This window comes from Bubalus kerabau, chromosome 7, assembly GCF_029407905.1.
Source record: "Bubalus kerabau isolate K-KA32 ecotype Philippines breed swamp buffalo chromosome 7, PCC_UOA_SB_1v2, whole genome shotgun sequence".
NCBI lineage: Eukaryota > Metazoa > Chordata > Mammalia > Artiodactyla > Bovidae > Bubalus > Bubalus kerabau.
In genome coordinates, this window is record NC_073630.1 from 24,644,544 (window position 1) to 24,666,709 (window position 22,166).

Genomic DNA, 22,166 nt, shown 5'->3' on the forward strand with positions numbered 1-22,166 from the left:
GAGATTATTGATCTTTAAAACTCTAGTGGCTGCTAGGTTTTTCCTATATTTCCTTTCTATACTGTTTGAGAGTCAAACCATGAGTTAAAAACAAAACTAACATCAAGGATTTTCAAAATACACTGAACTTCTATAGTATGTTTTAGGGACACACAAACACTTTGTCTAAATACTTAACTAATTAAAACTAGTTGCAATGGTCAGCTAATGGTAATAATAATTCCCAAGAATCACTGCAATTTTCCTCCAAAGTGAAAATAAAATTTTCTTTAATAAATACATTTGTAAAACTATATTTCTTTGAACATTAAAAGCCTAGAAAGTAAATATATAATTTAACTTACTATAGTATTGATTATACTATTCCTTATTTCTTAAACTCTTGATAAGACAATAGACACGTATTTTTAATTTTCAGTATTATCTGGCAATCTTACCATTCCCTAACATGTATCATTCTTCTAATATACAACTGAGAATTCTGACACTAAAAGTCAACCCTTTTTATCCCTAGGGGATTGTCACTAAGTCACTTCCATCTGACTCTTTGCGACCCTATGGACCGTAGCCCACCAGGGTCCTCTGTCCCTGGGATTCTCCAGGCAAGAATACTAGAATGGGTTGCCAGGGGATCTTCCCAACCCAGGGAATTGAACTTGCATCTCTTAAGTATTCTGCATTGGTAGGTGAGTTCTTTACCACTGGGCTTCCCTTGTGGCTCAGCTGGTAAAGAATCCGCCTCCAATGCGGGAGACCTGGGTTCGATCCCTGGGTTGGGAAGATCCCCTGGAGAAGGGAAAGACTACCCACTCCAGTATTCTGACCTGGAGAATTCCATGGGCTCTATAGTTTATGGGGTTGCCAAGAATTGGACAGGACTGAGCAACTTTAACTTTCACCTTACTATTAGCGCCACCCAGGAAGCCCTAAATGAAACTAAAACTGTAACTGAAATTAACTGAGAGCTAGAAATGTGTTACAACAACAATAAACACCAATAACAAATGAGTTTTAAAAAGAGTAAAAGCATAATGTTCTGCAAAATACATTTAAATTACCTGACTTAGTAGCTTTGTTGCTGGATTCCATTCTATCTCAGTCAATGTATCAACAGTGTTACTGAAAATATCAGACTCTGAACAGAGAGCTATAATTATAGGGAAAAGAAATTTATCCATAAATATGTTATTAAGCTTCTTAAAACTCAAAGATTAAAAAAATTCTCATTAGAGGTAATAAACTCAAACTAATATGTACTTACTATATGAATGACAAGAATACATTAAAAACAGATATGGTCATTTGTATTATTGTGTGAATTAACATCACTGGTTAGAATAAGTGATAAAATACATGGATCCTTAGTACAGTATAGATAAAAAGGGCAAATTCTAAATTTGAGATTTGATTATTTTAAGTGGATTTAAAAATGCCCCTAAGAGAAATAACAGCATATGAAGCAACTGACAAAGAATTAATCTCAAAAATATACAAGCAGTTCATGCAGCTCAATTCCAGAAAAATAAATGACCCAATCAAAAAATGGGCCAAAGACCTAAACAGACATTTCTCCAAAGAAGACATACAGATGGCTAACAAACACATGAGAAGATGCTCAACATCACTCATTATCAGAGAAAGGCAAATCAAAACCACAATGAGGTACCATCTCACGCCAGTCAGAATGGCTGCTATCAAAAAGTCTACAAACAATAAATGCTGGAGAGGGTGTGGAGAAAAGGGAACCCTCTTACACTGTTGGTGGGAATGCAAACTAATACAGCCACTATGGAGAACAGTGTGGAGATTCCTTAAAAACTGGAAATAGAACTGCCATACGACCCAGCAATCCCATTGCTGGGCATACACACCAAGGAAACCAGAATTGAAAGAGACACGTGTACCCCAATGTTCATCACAGCACTGTTTACAATAGCCAGGACATGGAAGCAACCTAGATATCCATCAGTAGATGAATGGATAAGAAAGCTGTGGTATATACACACAATGGAATATTACATGGCCATGAAAAAGAATGCATTTGAATCAGTTCTAATGAGGTAGATGAAACTGGAGCCTATTATACAGAGTGAAGTGAGTCAGAAAGAAAAACACCAATATAGTATATTAAGGCATATATATATGGAATTTACAAAGATGGTAACAATGACCCTATATGTGAGACAGCAAGAGACACAGATGTAAAGAACAAACTTTTGGACTCTGTGGGAGAAGGCGAGCGTGGGATGCTTTGAGAATAGCATTGAAACAAGTATATTATCATATGTGAAATAGATCGCTAGTCCAGGTTTGATGAATGAGACAGGGTGCTCAGGGCTGGTGCACTGGGATGACCCTGAGGGATGGGATGGGGAGGGAGGTGGGAAGGGGTTCAGAATGGCGAACACATTTACACCCATGGCTGATTCATGTGAATGTACGGCAAAACCACTACAATATTGTAAAGTAATTAGCCTCCAATTCAAATAAATTAATTAAAAAAAATAAAGAAAAGTCAGCACAGCAAAAAATAAATAAATAAAATGCCCCTAAAAATACTTATAACTAAGCTGGGGACAATTCTGAAACAGATTTCTGTTGTAAACACAGGAATTCTTTCAAGATTAGTAGTTTAAGGCTGATGTTATGTGGATACTAATTTAACTGGATAATGATTAGAACAAAAATGTGTGCTTCAACTACAATGCATCATCATTCTTAAGAGATGTGGAAATAATAGAAAACTTCATGAACGTTCACTTTTTAAAAATCACTTAACTTTCTCATTATCTCCATTGTAATTACACTTAAAATATTAATACATACATTTTATTTAAATGTGTTTATTACATTACTGAGTTATAAATAAAGTCCTGCTTTAGGGAGGGGACATATGTACACTGATGGCTGATTATGTTGAGGTTTAAAGGAAAACAACAAAATTCTGTAAAATAATTATCCTTCAATTAAAAAATAAAGTTAAAAAAAATGTCCCTCTTTATAGAAATGCTTTCATAAATGAAAGTAATTGGAAAAGTACTCACATTCATCAATTTCTCCTAAACTTACAGCAGCCTTATGTGTTCTTGTTGTTACATTCACTGCCATGTTAAATTCATTTACGTAGTTTGAGTCCTTCATTTTGTTAATTTTCCCCGCGCACCAAGTGACTCTTCGTTTTTTTTTAGCCTAAAAAAGAAATCAAAATTACCTCACATAGATTGGGGCTCATATACTGTAAAACAAAGGAACTAGTTTCCATTTTAAAAAACCATTGCCTTGGTGGAATTTTTACTAAGTTGAGTTTAGTATCTTAATAGTTTAAGGATATCCTGAGATAAGAAAACATATTCAAGCTTTTCAGATCAGTGTTTAACCCCTGAAAACTTTGATGAAACCATCATTTACACTATATGTTCTATCTGAAGGTTTACTTATAAGCTTTTCTGGAACATAACTGAAAGGAATCGGTTGACATACAACTCTTCAAGTACTCTGGTGTTACAAGGAAGGGACAGCTGCTACTGCTACCCCATAGCTATCAACAGCACTTTGGGGTACCAAGTTCCGTTCCCTCAGTTATCTGGTCATCTGCCACCTTCCCTAGCTCCTTCTTCTTGGCTTTACAAATGCTCAAGCCTATTTATTTGCTTTTGATTTTTTAAAGAAATAAACTCTTGCCTCCTCACTTCTCTCTAGCTACCATTTTTTTTTAGTTTATACACTATCTTCGTCCTCATCATGTATCTACTTCTTTGTCTCTTCAGGATCATTTCTGTCTACTGCACTGTATCTCAAGATTAACTGCTGTTCCCAGAATACACTGCTCGCTTTCATGCCTCTACACACACTACCTTTAGGTTTGAGACAGCCAGCCCTTTCCACGGCCTGCTCTGCAAAACCCAGCTGTACATATATATTTTACTCCAATGACCTTCAGCTCAACACCATGCGCTATACTATTTCAAACTCTGAGCACTATGAACGTGTGTCTCCAACCATCTCTTGATATCTCAGCAGAAAAGTTAAACCTATTTCACAAAGACAATATAAGCCTAAACTTACAAAAGCATTCCTTCTTCTGTCCTTGTTGAAATGAACAGATGTTTCTCCTTCTAAGGCCAGACTCTTCAACTATATTCAAGATCCCATCCCTTTGGGTATCTCTACCCACAGCAAGGTGGCTTTTATTACCAACACATAACTCAAACTGCTTTTGCAAATAAGCTTCTCATTTCTAAATCTGAAGCATCTTTGTCTTCAGCATCTGTAAGCAGATATAAGTGGAACGTGACACTGCTTACCACATTCACCTGATTTCCTTTCAATTCTAGAGCTCAACATGGGCTCCTTTAGGGATTCTTTTATTCTGCTTTTGACTAAAAATTGTTGTTTCTTGGAGTTCTGTGTTTGACCCTCTGTTCTTTCTATTCTCAACATGCTCCAAGGGCAAGCTCATCCATTCCCAGGACTTTAAATTGGATCAGCTGTAGTTAATACCCAAACTAACATCTCCATCTCAGACCTTTCACATTTCCAACTGCCTGATCTCTTAAAATGGAGATGTCCTGAATCAAACATTGAGCAGCTCCACTACTCTTCATTCAGTGAATACACACACTACCAACTGCCCAGAAAGCCTACTAATGCTTGCAAGTCATTCAGGATGCCTCCTTCTCTCTTTCCTTGCCCCTTTCCAACAACCACAAAGTCCAGTTGAGTCTGCCTCCCAAATGGCTCTCCAGTTTATCCAATTTCTCCCATCTTCAGAACCACAATCCTTGTAGAGGCCAAATCAATCTGATGCACATAGCAATCACACCTTTCCAAAATGCAATTGCAATTACATTCTATACAAGGTTTTTCCTTGTCTTTAGCAAAATGCAAAGTTCAAATCCCTTAATGTGGTTTACAATGCCCATGCCACCAGAAAGTCTAATATATTGTTGTCCCACAACTTCAAGCTTTTGCATATGTGTTTTTCTGAAATACTATTCCCTATACCTTCCACTGGGCTATTTTCTACTCATCACTCAGTCAAGAAACAGATCTTGAGTGTCTCTATACTTAGTGTGGTGATCTGTACATGATACCTATTAATAATACATATATTTTAAAAACATATTTATTTCTGGTTCTGTAGGGTCTTTGTTGGTGCGCAAGCTTTCCTTTAATTGCAGTGAGTGGACCCCTCATTGCAGTGACTTCTGTTGTTGTGGAGCATGGGCTCGAGGTGGGCTTCATTAGTTGTAGCTCCTGGGCTCTAGAGCACAAGCTCAATAGCTGTGGAGCACAGGCTTTGTTGCTCCGCATTTGGGGTCTTCCCAGAATAGGAATTAAAACTGTCTCCTATGTTGGCAGGTGGATTCTTTACTACTGGAGCCACCAGGAAAGCCCAGTAATAATCTTAGCAGTACACATTTAATGAGGATTTCTGAGTGTAAAGTATAGTGTTATGCACATACTGTATGTTACTTCACTTAATTCTCACAACAATCCTATGAAGTAGGGACCAATCTATTATATCACAGATAAGGAAACTGTGGCAAAGTATATTTGAGAAATTGGTTAAGGTGAGGTGTTAGGAATTGACAGAACTGGGATTCATACCCAGGGAGTTGAAATCCAAAGGCTATCTTCTTAAATAAAAAAAATCTGTCAGATAAATAAAACCCTAGTAAAAACAAAAACATACAAATCGGAAGTCAGAATTTTGATTACTATGCTGATCTATAGTCTAGATCAATTTCTTGATATTAACATTCTTGTTTCTTTAAACAGAAAATATTCCAATATACTTCAGACACCCGTGGTTTCCAATCAGCTAATGAATTATATAAGAATTTCTTAAGAAACCTATTGCAAACAGATTCCTTGGCTATACTGTAGACTGAAAACCACAAAAGACTTCAAATAGCCAAAACAGTCTTGAGAAAGTAGGGCAAAGCTGGAGGCATCATGCTTCCTGATTTCAAACTACAATGCTATAGCAATCAAAACAATATGTATGATAGTGCCACAAAAACAGACACATAAAAACAATGGACTAGAAGCCCAGAAATAAACCCTCACATATATGATCAATTAATTTACAACAAAGGAACGAGGAAGATAAAATAGGGAAAGGACAGTCTGCTCAGTAAGTGATGCTGGGAAAACTGGACAGCCATATGTAAAAGAATGAAACTGGACCATTATCTTACTTACACGTAAGTAAGAAACATTTACACTGGACCACTATACTTACATGTATATAATATATGATTTTCTCATATATAAAAATCAATTGAAACTGATTAAAGACTTGAATGTTAACACCTGAAACCATAAAACTCCTAGAAGAAAACTAAAGTAGTAAGCTTGAATCCTTGAATTAGTACTTCTACATCAGGGATCGGTAATTTTAACGAACTTCAAATATACAACAGGTTCTTGGTTTCTTGAATATAATGTAGCGAAAGATGATAAATGAATATTTATATAATAAATATATAGGAATGTCCAGTTCTATTCTCTGTATACCAAGTTTAAGCTGTCATCTTTTAAATTTTACCTTTAATTCTTGCTGCGATGAGAGGGAAGATGATGTCACCAGCATCCGTGTTAGGTTTTGGATTTTCTCAATCTGGACTTTTTGAAGTAGATCTTTTTCTTCCAAGAGCTGGGCCAGTTGGTCTTTTTCCATTGCCTGTGCTCGAGTCTCTAAAGAAACCTATAGAATGTAATAACGGATTATGTTAATAATAAATGTGGCTGTATTTTAAAACCTTGAAAGTAGCTTAAAAGAACAGAATAGAAATTTGTATGTGAACTAAGAGAATTTTAACTATATTGAAATAAAACATACTCTATGTGCAGAACTCTAGTACACAGTTACCATAATCAGTAATTTCTCAAACTAAAAATAAAGTAAAATAACCATTTCTTCTTATGTCATTATTCTAAATGCTGTGTGTAAAACTATTACAATGCAGCTAAGGCAAGTCTATTAACTGCTTAAAATATATAAATAGAAGGCAGAGAGATCATAAAAGCAGAGATTTGAATACCTACAGCAAAGAAGAGATGTTTTCATAAGATTACCATTTGTTATTTTAGATCACTCCTAAAAATATCACCAGAATGCAAGATTTACACAAAATCGAGGGCCATAATAGTTAGAACAAACAAATTACAATTATAAGTGATTATCCTATTTTATTGAATTCCTATTCTGGGTTTGGAAAGAAAAGTTCAAGATAATGTGAAACTCTGGAAAGTAGTTTTAGGTAACTATACATGGCCTCTCTCTTTTTTAACCTAATTTCCTATGTATTTGTGATAATTTTTTTAAAAAACTCTGTCAACTTGGCCCATTTGAAAACATCAAATTTTGCCCTTTGAAAATGAAAAACAAAACCTAAAATAATTTCAGGAAACCAAGTCTTTTAGTTTATAGTATATTAAACTAAATTTTGTATGAGTTGATTTCTTCTTGGTTGAAAATTGTTTTAAACTTTCAGTTTAAAAGCTCAGTTATTGATGGCTTCAGAATCTCTGGGCATTTAGGCAGATCTCAATTCTAAATCTGTCTCTTCTCTTTACTGAAATACATGGTTCATACATACCTCCTCTAGCTGCTTTTTAAGATCCATTATTTCTTTCCTGTATCTTTTCAGGAGAGCTTCATCACTTGATACCTCGTTAACATAAGGAGTATTCTTCATGTATTTGGCAGTGCTGGCAAACTGGGAAAAAATGCAGAAGTGTTATGCACTCAACATACACACAAATTAATAATACTTGGTTTTCTTGTAATTAAGATTTGTAAAAAAAAAAAAAAAGAAAAAAAAAAATCAGTACTCTTCCCAGGTAGTTTAATACTTCTGATACAGAGAGCATTCTAGGTCTCCATAACAAGGCCAGTAGTGCTCCCATCAAAAGCCCTTCTCCTTCCTTTGAACTCTACCCTATTTACTAGCCACTTAAGCATTAATCCAAGGCAATCACGTTGGAAGACAGGTCTTGTCTTCCCTATAAGACTATCAATTCTGTGAAGCCCGTGACTCTATTTTCTATCTTTTTTCTCTGACAGTACCTAGATCTAGTACTCAGTAGCTATTTAAACCAATGTTTCTTAGAGTGTATCAGGAGTAACTTTAAGTGGGTACATGAAGGTGTCCATTATATGACACTGAATCCTTCATTGAGATAGCTATTCTATTGACAATTCAGTTCTCCCACCCCAACCCTCCTCCTTTTTTTCTTTAAACATAAAATGCAGGACCTAGGCTCAGTGCAAAGACAGGCAACAAATGGCTAGCAGGAGTTTTAGAAGTTTTGTTGTCGTTGTTATAAACACATACAAATGTTTTTTGAGTCACCTTCTATTTGTTCTAAGTGCTATTAGTTCTTCATTTATGGAACTGATATAAAGTTTCCTTTCATAAGTGAGTTTGTAAAAATAAAAAATCAAGTCAATTTCAATAAAATAGTGTTGAATGTGGCAGAAATTGTGGAGGTGGGATAATGGATTTTGGATTTTGTGATTTTGGAAAAACACATCAATCTTATTTTATCAGGTATGTTATGTCAATTAAAAGACCTATACCTATTTTTAGTTGGTAATTTTTCCTTCTTAAAGATGATATCCCCTCATATTAATTTGAGATAAAAATCAAACTCACCTGGAGAGTACTAAGTGTTTCATCAAAAGACACTGGAGTAATTGTGCAGATGATACGTGTTTTTGCATTTCCTCCCAAGGAATTCTGGAGAATTCGTGTTAATTTGCTATCTCGATAATTTATGAAACCACTTAAAGAGAAATGAGTTTGGGAAGAAAAAAAGAAAGTTTTTATATAACAAAATTGGTTGGTTTTTAATGGAGAACCTTAAAATAGCTATAGTTATAAAATTAATTCTTTACAGGTTATACGGGGCAGATTGAAACTATTAACTAAAAAAAATATTTAAAATACAGAAAGTAAATTTAGTAGGACACAATCATATGTATAAGAAGCCACAAATGCTCAGTCATGAGAGCTTTCGAATATATGAAAGAAATAGGTACATATATTTTGAGTGTCACTAAGGGATTCCCACATGGCGCAGTGGTAAAGAATCTGCCTTTTCCAATGCAGAAGACTCAAGAGACATGGGTCAATCCCTGGGTCAGGAAGATTCCTTGGAGTAGGAAATGGCAAACCACTCGTGTTCTTGCCTGAAAAATGCCATGGACAGAGGAGCCTGGCGGGTTACAGGACATGGGGTTGCAAAGAGTCGGACATGACTGAGCAACCACACACAAAACTATTAAAATTTTTGACCTAATTTAAACATAAGTATTAACAGACAAATGTACAGTGGGGTATACTTACCCAACTTGTCCATCGCTAAGTTTCTTGATCACTTGTCCCAAAATAAATAAACTTCGATTTATATTACAGCCTTCCTTGAGTCGCAAACCTGTATTTATTAAACAAATATAAATACTAATATTGAGCTTTGTATTGGATGATGACCTTATTTATCAGCAAATTATGAGAGAAAGTAGAAATTAAAGGGACAGATGTTGAAGTCTCTGTTTTGGACTAAATCTGAGTCTACCTTTAACATCACCAATGGAGGTGCTCTCTCCCTACCCTCCCACCTATTAGATGAATCAGAAAGGTTATCATCTGAGAGAAATAGCACAACAAAAAAGATGAAAAAAAAAAAAAAAGAACAAGAGGGAGGAAAAGTCCATTTCCTAAAAGATCCCCTCTAATTACTCCTTTTGAATCTAGTTTTTTTAAAACTTCAAATACAGACAACTACAGACTTAAAGCCAAATTTGTCCCTATATGGACTCACAACCCCAAAATCTTTAATTTTAAAACTAAATATGCACACATGACTCTAACATTAAAAAAAGAACAAGTACTCTGAAAAAGCTCTCTTCCAGTTTTATGCCCCAACCACGACAGGTTTCCTATCCCCTCTTACCAGGAAACCATCTTTATTATTTATTCTTCTGGAGAGTTTTAGAAATACAAGTTCATATACACTCATTTCTCTCTTTAATTTTCAGACAAATAGTAGCATACTACATATACTATTTTGTCCTTTGCTTTTTTTCACTTGCATCAGATTAGTAAACACTGGTCTTTTTCTTTCTTTTTCATAACACAGAATTTCAATGTATGGACATATCAGAAATTTCTTACCCAGAACCCTGTTGAGGGATATGTAGGATTCCAATCTACTATGTACACACAAAATAATGCATCAAATAACTCTGAATAGCTGTTATTTCATAGATGCATTATTTAGCTGATGCTATAATACTGTTATTTAATAAGCCAACTTGAAACAACAGTATGTACTTCCTGTTCATAGGTCTGATTTGGTGGAGATAGGCCATGCTTAGCTGGGTAACTTTATGTCAGGCTGCAGGAAATTAACACGAGGGAGGCTTGACATCTTTATGATTTTGCACCTTTCCATCTAAGTGTGCGTTTCCATTTGTTTATGTATTAATATTTGGTTATGTCCTTTAGGTCTGTCTTTGAAGTTTTATTTTTTTGGCTCTGTGCAATTTTTGTTGAGTTTCTTCTGAGGTATTACATCTTCTAACCTATTATTGTATATTGCATATTTTTGTACACTAAATATTGTAGCTGGTTGTCTTTAAGAATTATTAATGTCTGAATAGTAATTGTGTACCCCATGACCTTTCTGAATTTTCTTACTAATTATGAAAATTTAGATGGTTTTCATGGTACTCTCATAAGCTCTTCAGCTATACAATTCTACAAACTGCATAGTTTTGGCTTTTTAAAAAATTGATGGTATAGTAGCCCAAGGACTTCCCTGGTGGCTCAGTCAGTAAAGAATTTGCCTTCAGTGTGAGACATGGGTTCGATCCCTGGCCCAGGGAAGACTCCCTGGAGAAGGAAATGGCAACCCACTCCAGTATTCCTGCCTGGAGAATTGCACGGACAGAGGAGTCTGGTGGGTCACATGGGGACGCACAGCCCATGGGGTTGCAAAAAGCTGGACACGACTCAGTGACTAACACACACATAGTATCCCAAATGAGATAATTAGTCAGATACAGAAGCTACTTTTTACACTGAGGACTTTTATCACAATATTATTATTATCCTTACTTTATTAGTTTCTAAAATGCACGGCAGCACTTATATTCTGCAAAAGAATTGGAAGACACTCAAGTCAACGTCGTGTTTCATAAGTCAACGTCGTGTTTCATAAGTTTTCCTTACCTTCAGCACCTGTTTGAGCAGCCCGTTCACTGCCTGCAAGATCGACCAAATTCTGTAAGACAGATGGAAATAAACCTTTAGAAAGTATAACTGGAGATAAAATCCAAACCACTGAAAGAACATTTTAATCACGCAGTTTACCTGAACACTCCACCTGTGACCTCATCTCTCACCCCACCGTTTAGGCCTTGTCTTGTCAAACCAATCTGTAACGTTTGTTCCTTCTTTGTAACGCAATATATCTCCATAATGCCGCCAGAACAGGTTTTCTATTTCCTACACAAAGTTCAGAACCTTATCATGCTGAATGTGATTCTTTGCAATCAGGCACTTGTGTTGCTTCAGCCTTATATCTATTCATTACCTACGCCTAATTCATACGGAACTACTCACTACACCCTGAATACCTCATGTACTTCTTCTATACTTCCAAGTGCTACCCCATGCCATTCTCTGTTACCTCTAATGTTCTTTATTCAGGATCCAAGGCAAATGTTACCTGCTCAGTGTAGCTTTGCTGATTTTATCCTTCCTCCTCCCATTCCTTGAATGAGCTGCTCTTTTAAACTGTGCAACCAGAGGTCATTTTCAGTTCAGTTCAGTTCAGTAGCTCAGTCGTGTCCGACTCTTTGCGACACCATGAATCACAGCCCACCAGGCCTCCCTGTCCATCACCAACCCGTGGAGTTCACTCCGACTCACGTCGATCGAGTCAGTGATGCCATCCAGCCATCTCATCCTCTATCATGCCCTTTTCCTCCTGCCCCCAATCCCTCCCAGCATCAGTCTTTCCAATGAGTCAACTCTTCGCATGAGGTGGCCAAAGTACTGGAGTTTCAGCTTTAGCATCACTCCTTCCAAAGAACACCCAGGGCTGATCTCCTTTAGAATGGACTGGTTGGATCTCTTTGCAGTCCAAGGTACTCTCAAGAGTCTTCTCCAACACTACAGTTCAAAAGCATCAATTCTTCGGCACTCAGCCTTCTTCATAGTCCAACTCTCACATCCATACATGACCACAGGAAAAACCATAGCCTTTACTAGACGGACCTTTGTTGGCAAAGTAATGTCTCTGCTTTTGAATATGCTATCTAGGTTAAACATAACTTTCCTTTCAAGGAGTAAGCGTCTTTTAATTTCATGGCTGCAGTCACCATCTGCAGTGATTTTGGAGCCCCCCAAAATAAAGTCTGACACTGTTTCCACTGTTTCCCCATCTATTTCCCATGAATTGATGGGACAGGATGCCATGATTTTCGTTTTCTGAATGTTGAGCTTTAAGCCAGCTTTTTCACTCTCCACTTTCACTTTCATCAAGAGGCTTTTTAGTTCTTCTTCACTTTCTGCCATAAGGGTGGTGTCATCTGCATATCTGAGGTTATTGATATTTCTTCCAGCAATCTTGATTCCAGCTTGTGCTTCTTCTAGCCCAGCGTTTCTCATGATGTACTCTGCATATAAGTTAAATAAGGAGGGTGACAATATACAGCCTTGACGTACTTCTTTTCCTATTTGGAACCAGTCTGTTGTTCCATGTCCAGTTCGAACTGTTGCTTCCTGACCTGCATATACATTTCTCAAGAGGCAGGTCAGGTGGTCTGGTATTCCCATCTCTTTCAGAATTTTCCACAGTTGATTGTGATCCACACAGTCAAAGGCTTTGGCATAGTCAAAGCAGAAATAGATGTTTTTCTGGAACCCTCTTGCTTTTTCCATGATCCAGCGGATGTTGGCAATTTGATCTCTGGTTCCTCTGCCTTTTCTAAAACCAGCTTGAACATCAGGAAGTTCATCACGGTTCACATATTGCTGAAGCCTGGCTTGGAGAATTTTGAGCATTACTTTACTAGCGTGTGAGATGAGTGCAATTGTGTGGTAGTTTGGGCATTCTTTGGCATTGCCTTTCTTTGGGATTGGAATGAAAACTGACCTTTTCCAGTCCTGTGGCCACTGCTGAGTTTTCCAAATTTGCTGGCATATTGAGGGCAGCACTTTTACAGCATCATCTTTTAGGATTTGAAATAGCTCAACTGGAATGCCATCACCTCCACTAGCTTTGTTTGTAGTGATGCTTTCTAAGGCCCACTTGACTTCACATTCCAGGATGTCTGGCTCTAGGTCAGTGATCACACCATCGTGATTATCTGGGTCATGAAGATCTTTTTTGTACAGTTCTTCTGTGTATTCTTGCCATCTCTTCTTAATATCTTCTGCTTCTGTTAGGTCCATACCATTTCTGTCCTTTATCGAGCCCATCTTTGCATGAAATGTTCCCTTGGTATCTCTAATTTTCTTGAAGAGATCTCTAGTCTTTCCCATTCTGTTGTTTTCCTCTATTTCTTTGCATTGATCACTGAGGAAGGCTTTCTTATCTCTTCTTGCTATTTTTTGGAACTCTGCATTCAGATGCTTATATCTTTCCTTTTCTCCTTTGCTTTTCACTTCTCTTCTTTTCACAGCTATTTGTAAGGCCTCCCCAGACAGCCAGTTTGCTTTTTTGTATTTCTTTCCCATGGGGATGGTCTTGATCCCTGTCTCCTGTACAATGTCACAAACCTCATTCCATAGTTCATCAGGCACTCTATCAGATCTAGTCCCTTAAATCTATTTCTCATTTCCACTGTATAATCATAAGGGATTTGATTTAGGTCATACCTGAATGGTCTATATAGGTATGACTTATTCTTAATACACTTACTGTGTAGAGCTAGTCACATGTTTTTGATTATACTGCAGCATCTTTAAAAGCACAAAACTCTCATTCATTTCACAGATATTGCTGAAAAAAGTGACTGTCATGCTTCAGGTAGTATGTTAGGTGCTAGGGATACGGCAGTGAACTAAACAAGCAAGGTCCCTGTCCTCATAGATCTTATATTGTCTATGGAGTGTATGAGACGAGGAAAAGGATGAAGAGACAGAAAAAGACAAACAAATGAGAAATAGAATATGGTAAGTGTAATAAAGATAATTTAAATAGTCCTGGAAGAGGGAAGAAGGGACAGAGGAGGTTCTCTGATTGGTAGGGGAAGGCTTCCCCATTAAGCTAAGATCTGAGATGACAGAGGAAGGCAGCCATGCAAGACCAAGGGAAACACAGTCCAAATTAACAGAACGGCCAGTATGTCCAGTCAGAAAACGGAAATGAGCTTGGTATGTTCAGAAAATAGAAAAGGCAGCATGGCAGAATTGGTGAAGTGGAGATGGAAGTGGAGATGGGACAATACAGTGTAAGAGAAGGAGATAGGAGTCAGATTACGCAGGGCTCTGTAAACAAGGATAAGGACTCTGGATTTTCCAAATGCAATGGGAAGCCGAGAAGGGACTTTAAGCAGAAAAGTGACATACCTTGATTTAACCTTCTAAAGGATCACCTGTGGCCCCCCTAGATGGAAAATGAGCTGGAGAGGGCAAAAGTGGCAGTGGGAGCCCAGTCAGGAGGCTGGTGCAGGACTCTAAGTGAGAGATGATGGTGGCTTGGGCTAGGGAGGTGGTTCAGTTCAGTTCAGTTCAGTCGCTCAGTTGTGTCCAACTCTTTGCAACCCCATGAATTGCAGCACGCCAGGACTCCATGTCCATCACCAACTCCTGGAGTTCACTCAGACTCACATCCATCGAGTCAGTGATGCCATCCATCCATCTCATCCTCTGTCGTCCCCTTCTCCTCCTGCCCCCAATCCCTCCCAGCATCAGAGTCTTTTCCAATGAGTCAACTCTTCCCATGAGGTGGCCAAAGTACTGGAGTTTCAGCTTTAGCATCATTCCTTCCAAAGAACACTCAGGGCTGATCTCCTTCAGAAGGGACTCTCAAGAGTCTTCTCCAACACCACAGTTCAAAAGCATCAATTCTTCGGCACTCAGCCTTCTTTACAGTCCAACTCTCACATCCATACATGACCACTGGAAAAACCATAGCCTTGACTAGATGAACCTTTGTTGGCAAAGTAATGTCTCTGCTTTTGAATATGCTATCTAGGTTGGACATAACTTTCCTCCCAAGGAATAAGCATCTTTTAATTTCATGGCTGCAGTCACCATCTGCAGTGATTTTGGAGCCCCCCAAAATAAAGTCTGTCACTGTTTCCCCATCTATTTCCCATGAAGTGATGGGACTGGATGCCATGATCTTCATTTTCTGAATGTTGAGCTTTAAGCCAACCTTTTCACTCTCCTCTTTCACTTTCATCAAGAGGCATTTTAGCTCCTCTTCACTTTCTGCCATAAGGGTGGTGTCACCTGCATATCTGAGGTTATTGATATTTCTTCCAGCAATCTTGATTCCAGCTTGTATTTCTTCCAGTCTAGCGTTTCTCATGATGTACTCTGCATATAAGTTAAATAAGGAGGGTGACAATATACAGCCTTGACGTACTTCTTTTCCTATTTGGAACCAGTCTGTTGTTCCATGTCCAGTTCGAACTGTTGCTTCCTGACCTGCATATACGTTTCTCAAGAGGCAGGTCAGGTGGTCTGGTATTCCCATCTCTTTCAGAGTTTTCCACAGTTGATTGTGATCCACACAGTCAAAGGCTTTGGCATAGTCAATAAAGCAGAAAGAGATGTTTTTCTGGAACCCTCTTGCTTTTTCCATGATCCAGCGGATGTTGGCAATTTGATCTCTGGTTCCTCTGCCTTTTCTAAAACCAGCTTGAACATCAGGAAGTTCATCACGGTTCACATATTGCTGAAGCCTGGCTTGGAGAATTTTGAGCATTACTTTACTAGTGTGTGAGATGAGTGCAATTGTGTGGTAGTTTGAGCATTCTTTGGCATTGCCTTTCTTTGGGATTGGAATGAAAACTGACCTTTTCCAGTCCTGTGCCCACTGCTGAGTTTTCCAAATTTGCTGGCATATTGAAGGCAGCACTTTCACAGCATCATCTTTCAAGATTTGAAATAGCTCAACTGGAATGCCATCACTTCCACTAGCTTTGTTTGTAGTGATGCTTTCTAAGGCCCACTTGACTTCACATTCCAGGATGTCTGGCTCTAGGTCAGTGATCACACCATCGTGATTATCTGGGTCATGAAGATCTTTTTTGTACAGTTCTTCTGTGTATTCTTGCCATCTCTTCTTAATATCTTCTGCTTCTGTTAGGTCCATACCATTTCTGTCCTTTATCGAGCCCATCTTTGCATGAAATGTTCCCTTGGTATCTCTAATTTTCTTGAAGAGATCTCTAGTCTTTCCCATTCTGTTGTTTTCCTCAATTTCTTTGCATTGATCGCTGAGGAAGGCTTTCTTATCTCTTCTTGCCATTCTTTGGAACTCTGCATTCACATGCCTATGTCTTTCCTTTTCTCCTTTGCTGTTTGCTTCTCTTCTTTTCACAGCTATTCGTAAGGCCTCCCCAGACAGCCAGTTTGCTTTTTTGCATTTCTTTTCCATGGGGATGATCTTGATCCCTGTCTCCTGTACAATGTCACGAACCTCATTCCATAGTTCATCAGGCATTCTATCTATCAGATCTAGGCCCTTAAATCTATTTCTCACTTCAGAAAGAATGAAGGGATGGAGCCAAAGTAAAAACAATACCCAGCTGTGGATGTGACTGTGATAGAAGCAAGGTCCGATGCTGTAAAGAGCAATATTGAATAGGAACCTGGAATGTCAGGTCCATGAATCAAGGCAAATTGGAAGTGGTCAAACAAGTGATGACAAGAGTGAATGTCGACATTCTAGGAATCAGTGAAATGAAATGGACTGGAATGGGTGAATTTAACTCAGATGACCATTATATCTACTACTGCGGGCAGGAATCCCTCAGAAGAAATCGAGTAGCCATCATGGTCAACAAAAGAGTCTGAAATGCAGTACCTGTATGCAATCTCAAAAACGACAGAATGATCTCTGTTCATTTCCAAGGCAAACCATTCAATATCACAGTAATCCAAGCCTATGCCCCAACCAGTAACGCTGAAGAAGCTGAAGTTGAATGGTTCTATGATGACCTACAAGACCTTTTAGAACTAACACCCAAAAAAGATGTCCATTTCATTATAGGGGACTGGAATACAAAAGTAGGAAGTCAAGAAACACCTGGGGTAACAGGCAAATTTGGCCTTGGAACACGGAATGAAGCAGGGTAAAGGCTAATAGAGTTTTGCCAAGAAAATGCACTGGTCATAAAAAATACCCTCGTCCAACAACACAAGAGAAGACTCTACACACGGACATCACCAGATGGTCAACACCGAAATCAGATTGATTATATTCTTTGCAGCCAAAGATGGAGAAGCTCTATACAGTCAGCAAAAACAAGACCAGGAGCTGACTGTGGCTCAGACCATGAACTCCTTATTGCCAAATTCAGACTGAAATTGAAAAAAGTAGGGAAAACCACTAGAACATTCAGGCAGGTGGTAGTGAAGACAGCAAGTAGTGGAGGGATGTCTTCTTTTTTTTTTTAATTTGAGAGTCCAGTAAATATTCTTAATGTATTTAAAGAAAGTGGAGATTTAGGTTAATTCTTTCTTTGGGGAATGGGCAGATAATTATGTACTCTTGTTTTACAGTTCTGTCTCAGATATGTACTATTTTCACTAAAATACGCAAAGAAATCTAGTCGCTGTTACATAGCATCTACTACAAATGACCTTGTGGCTCAGACGTAAAGCGTCTGCCTAACTGTGGGAGACCCGGGTTAGAGCCCTGGGTCAGGAAGATCCCCTGGAGAAGGCGATGGCACCCCACTCCAGTACTCTTGCCTGGAAAATCCCATGGACGGAGGAGCCCGGTAGGCTACTGTCCATGGGGTCACAAAGAATCAGACATGACTGAGCGACTTCACTTCACAAATGACCTCGGTAGGGGCATAATAAAGGGGGATAGTGGTAAGGAAAGCAGCATGAATTAAGATATAAGTACTACTGGTAAAAGGAATATTCACTATGATAGGAATAAATTAATTTGGCTTTAGACCCACTGAAGCTTGAGATAATTAACAGTGGGACAATCTTTATGGAGAGACATGACTTAGAACTCAGAGACTTCAGAAACAGTAAATATTTGACCATCATCAACACAGAAATGGTAACAATGCCTGAGGGCAAACAAGTGAAGAAAGGCTACAGAACACTCTTGTGCTTTAATTAGGAGGGTAGGAGGAAAGAAACTCCAAAAATAAAGGACCTGGGCTGAGAGCACTTGGATGTTATTATTCCAGGAAGGCGAGGAGACGCTCAGAAAAAAAAAAAAAAAACCAACCCAAAAAACCATCTTTAAAGAGCCAGAAAATGACTCTTTGGGGAAGTCCTCTTTCAAATAAGATACTTAAGAGTAAGTGGCAAATCTGGAGTGTTGGGTTAGATAGTATCTATGGTCCCTAGATGATAGATCATCAAAAAATATGAGAAAAGACACCAAATGGATCACTAAGTATGTCAAGACTAGTAAAGCTAAATTATATTAAAAGTTAAAATTGTAGTGATATATACAGGCTGGCTTTGGACAACAAAACAGAAGTTAGGTTTGCTGTTAAAAGACCAGTCTATTAAAATAAATGCTATACTTGTATGGTAAAATAACTAAGGTGAACTGGAGTTAGATATTTAACTGAGTTTTCAAAATCTAAAAGTAAACATATTATAGATTTATTACTTTTTCCCCTGAAATTTTCAAATCAAATGTAGTAATCTTGAATCATATCCCACATCAAACTAAAGAATTCAGGCCTTGAAGACAGAGAACAAAACAATAACGGTAAGGAATAGAAAGGAAGCACAAAAAAAAAAGAAGAAGAAAAATGATACAGTTCAGGAAGAAGGAATGTTTGCATAATGCTTATATTCACCTACCAACAGACAGGTACTGAATATAAACTAGAGAAATGTGATTTTTTTTAAACTATTTCACCCAGGTTTTCATTTATTTCACAAGTCTCAGTTGCACTGGTGGAGGCCAAAAAACAAAACCCCAAAATCACGAACACACAAAACCCCATCGAATCCCAAGATTACGTTAACTCTTAAAGGTGCATAGAATTAGCCCTTTCTCCATTACTGGTTAGGGAAAGCCCACTCTTACAGTTCTTACACCTAAAGCTTAGGGAGTGGCAGTGTAAGATCACGGGAAGTAAGATCCTCTGACCTCTTCCTGCATTTCTGCTAGAAATTTCACGTTACTAGTGAGACTAAACTACCAATTTATAGATGCTTTTGCCAAATAGTCAACAGTTCTTATGAAACCAAACCTTCAGCAGCTAAATTAAATTTTGCTTTGGCTCGTATAGTACATTATCATGGTTCCTCAATACTCACCAAATGGGACACTTTGACAGATCCTTCAAAATTAGAAGGTTCACCTTTCTCTCTGCTTTCCAAAATCTAGAAAGAAAAGGCAACTTATAGAAAAATTAGTGTATTCTTAATTGGAAAGACAAAATACAGAGAGAATTACCTACCATCCTAAAAATGGTATGAGAACGACTACTTCGCTGATTCATTTTTGTAATTCCATAATGCCTGTTCTCTGTAAGAGAGTCACATTTCAGCTGTGTGTATTAAAATCCAAAGAAAAGCACTAACTTTTATTTTAGATGAAAAGTGAAGAGTGTGATTTAAAGCCTAAATACATTCAATTAAATAGTTTCTACAAGTGTTTTAAGAAATATAGTACAAAGTCTTACTTTCTCCCTTAGTGATCCACTTCAAAGCCATTTCTGATGTATAAACAACTTCTTCTGTGAGGTCAGCCACATACACATTCCTCTGAAACAAGTTTAGTTACGGTAAAAGTAGGGAAATATAAGTCACTTAAAAGTTCGCATTTCAAAAAGAAAGTACAAACTATCACAGAGTTCATTTGTGTATGTTACGTGGGAAATGGGGATTTTTATTCTATATGAAAATAATAAGTATACTTCCGATATTTACAATGTATTTCCTATGCCAAAGTATACCAAATGCTAACCTGATAGTTCCATCTCACTCTTTTTAAGCACTTACACCAAAATACTGTAACTATCAATATTTAAAAACTATACATATTACTTAAGAGATAATCTCTGTAAGTGTCTAAGAAAGAAAATAAAAAACAAACCATAATAACAGAAGATACTTTAACGTATACAGAAATTAAAGGCAAATGTTCAAGAAAAAATAATCCCAATCAGTATATCTAATTTTTAAGCCACCCTGTTAACTCTGTTACTCACGTTGAAGTCTTCCCGAATTATTAAAGGCTTCATTTTTTGAGTGTCACAGAGTAAGTCTGTAATGGTTTCATTGTATATCTCCATGTAAGACACACGTAAAAGAAATTCCCTATCAGGAAACTAGAAGAAAAAGATAATGTGATGACTTCAGAGATCATCCAGTTATGAAAACCTAATAACAAATGCTCACGTGCTAATATTAAAATATTCTTTGAGAAAACATATTTATAGAATTTTAATTTATTTTTTAGTTGATGTGTGGTTGACCCATTCCACTATGTTAGTTCCTGGTACATAACATGGTGGGTCACTATTTCCATACATTTCCAAGTGATCACAGAAGTCTAATTGCCACGTGTCATCATATAAAGATGTTACAATATTACTGACTGAATTCCCCATGCTGCACATTTCATCTCCGTGACTCATTGATTTTCTAATGGAAAGTTTGTGCCCCTTAATCTCCCTCACCCTATTTCTCATTCCTCCAACTTCCATTCCCTCTGACAATCACCTGTTTGTTATCTATGAGTCTGTTTCTGTTTGTTCATTTTTTTTTTCAGATTCTACATAGAGGTGAAGTCATGTGGTATTTGTCTTTCAGGAAATTATCTTTACAAAACAAAAAAACAAAAAAAATTCCTCCCTGTGTTTCTATACTGACAATAACAAACAACAACAAAATACACAGTTTCATAAATAACCAATAGTATCACAGAATTGTAAGTACCCCATTCAACTCTCTAACCTCAAAATAAAACTCAACCTGTATATATTAAAAAAATTGAAAATCATTAAAATAATGATGAAAAGGTAATTTAAAATCAACTCTTAACTAATTAGGTTGCCTATTCTGGCCTTCTGGTCTCCTGTCTTTTACCTAGTCTACTTTTTACTGCTCCTTAGTAATGACTGGTAGCTAAACAAAGGCAGTAAGGACCCAACTGTGATAAGGTTTTCCTGTTCCTTAATGCCCACTGTTTGGTGGGAGTACTGCTTCATGATTTAAGGGAAAGAATAAAAAAACTTTAAGTTTCTTAAGTAAGTTCATGGGAAAAAAAAAAATGAATCTACGCTATGGCTTCCTTCTTTCCCCCTGGATAATTAAGAGATAAGTATAAATCTACTTCCTTTCATCATTACAAGAGAACACTAAGATTGCTATCCTATTATCACTATTTTTATCTGCATGTACTAGAAACTTAGCTAAGTTCTTTACCTTCTTAATTTTCTGGAAAATGTCATGAATTGCCCTGGGTATTACTCCCAAATACTCCTGTGAACCCATCATAGTATACGTTTTTCCTGAAGCAGTCTGACCGTAGGCAAATATAGTACCTGCAAAAACAAAACAAACACATGCAGAGATTACAGTGAATCTACAGTGTAGAAAATGATCGACGCCTGCTGAACAAACACCAAAGACTGCAGTGTTTCTGCAGTGAATACTCACCATTGTAGCCTTGAATGGCAGAATCGATGATTGGAACCGCAATTTCTTCATACACATTTTTAGTAGTTTCATTACTATGAAAGACACGATCTAAAAAACAAATCATATTTAAGTTAAACCAAACAAATTGACTGTATTTTCATTCTGAATTAGTAGTTGCCCAAAGAAATAAAATTGTCAGGATATGGTATGATAGAATATTTAAGGTACAATATTTTCTTCAACTCATTGGTCCAATGAAAATACTCTCTTTAGGTAAAATGTGTTGGTCCTCACACAGAAAAAATACAAGTCTATTATCCTATGTGCTTT

The 22,166-nt window shown here is 37.3% G+C and overlaps 1 protein-coding gene across 6 annotated transcripts in view; it reads right to left on the bottom strand.

Moving 5' to 3' along the window:
• Positions 1 to 22,166, bottom strand: part of CENPE (centromere protein E) — an 84,322-nt gene that overhangs the window by 58,063 nt on the left and 4,093 nt on the right. For all 6 annotated transcript variants that reach the window (XM_055587858.1, XM_055587861.1, XM_055587859.1 and 3 more), the window contains exons 3-15: positions 21,855 to 21,944; positions 21,621 to 21,739; positions 20,402 to 20,521; positions 19,874 to 19,955; positions 19,649 to 19,716; positions 19,506 to 19,571; positions 11,247 to 11,298; positions 9,360 to 9,447; positions 8,667 to 8,796; positions 7,608 to 7,727; positions 6,554 to 6,712; positions 3,045 to 3,189; positions 1,059 to 1,147 (exon numbers count right to left, since the gene is read on the bottom strand). In XM_055587858.1, coding sequence (XP_055443833.1) covers positions 1,059 to 1,147; positions 3,045 to 3,189; positions 6,554 to 6,712; positions 7,608 to 7,727; positions 8,667 to 8,796; positions 9,360 to 9,447; positions 11,247 to 11,298; positions 19,506 to 19,571; positions 19,649 to 19,716; positions 19,874 to 19,955; positions 20,402 to 20,521; positions 21,621 to 21,739; positions 21,855 to 21,944 — 1,328 coding nt within the window. The remainder of the gene's footprint in view (positions 1 to 1,058; positions 1,148 to 3,044; positions 3,190 to 6,553; positions 6,713 to 7,607; positions 7,728 to 8,666; positions 8,797 to 9,359; positions 9,448 to 11,246; positions 11,299 to 19,505; positions 19,572 to 19,648; positions 19,717 to 19,873; positions 19,956 to 20,401; positions 20,522 to 21,620; positions 21,740 to 21,854; positions 21,945 to 22,166) is intronic.